This window comes from Corvus brachyrhynchos, unplaced genomic scaffold, assembly GCF_000691975.1.
Source record: "Corvus brachyrhynchos isolate BGI_N302 unplaced genomic scaffold, ASM69197v1 scaffold193, whole genome shotgun sequence".
Taxonomy (NCBI): Eukaryota; Metazoa; Chordata; class Aves; order Passeriformes; family Corvidae; genus Corvus; species Corvus brachyrhynchos.
This window is the reverse complement of record NW_008237087.1, coordinates 711,488-711,816: the sequence shown is the minus strand read 5'-3', so window position 1 is coordinate 711,816 and position 329 is coordinate 711,488. Positions and strand designations below refer to the sequence as shown.

Below are 329 nucleotides of genomic sequence, written 5' to 3'. Positions count from 1 at the left end.
CCGTGCCCCGCACCAGGTCCAGGCTGGTTCTCTCCAGCACGTCCACCAGCTTCTCCAGCCGCGTGCGGGGGGTGAAGATGAAGTCGTCGTCCACCCACAGCACGTACTTGGTTGTCACCTGCGACACCGCCAGGTTCCTCCCGGCGAACCAGCCCTGTGGGGACACCCCACCGGACCCTCGGACACCCCACCGACACCCCACAGGTGCCCACGGATGCGTCCCCTGAGCCCCGTGGCCCTGACAGACCCCCACGTCCCCCATCCCCGGGGACCAACAGCTCTTCCAGGCGTCTTATCCCCCTTCTCTGGGACCCCACAGACCTGACAGA

General features: G+C 67.5%; 1 protein-coding gene across 1 annotated transcript in view; it reads right to left on the bottom strand.

Moving 5' to 3' along the window:
- LOC103611931 (methionine--tRNA ligase, cytoplasmic) overlaps positions 1-262 on the bottom strand; it is a 44,068-nt gene extending 43,806 nt beyond the window's left edge. Inside the window, exon 1 of the mRNA XM_017728686.1 lies at positions 14-262. Coding sequence (XP_017584175.1) covers positions 14-262 — 249 coding nt within the window. The remainder of the gene's footprint in view (positions 1-13) is intronic.
- Positions 263-329: the final 67 nt, after the last annotated feature.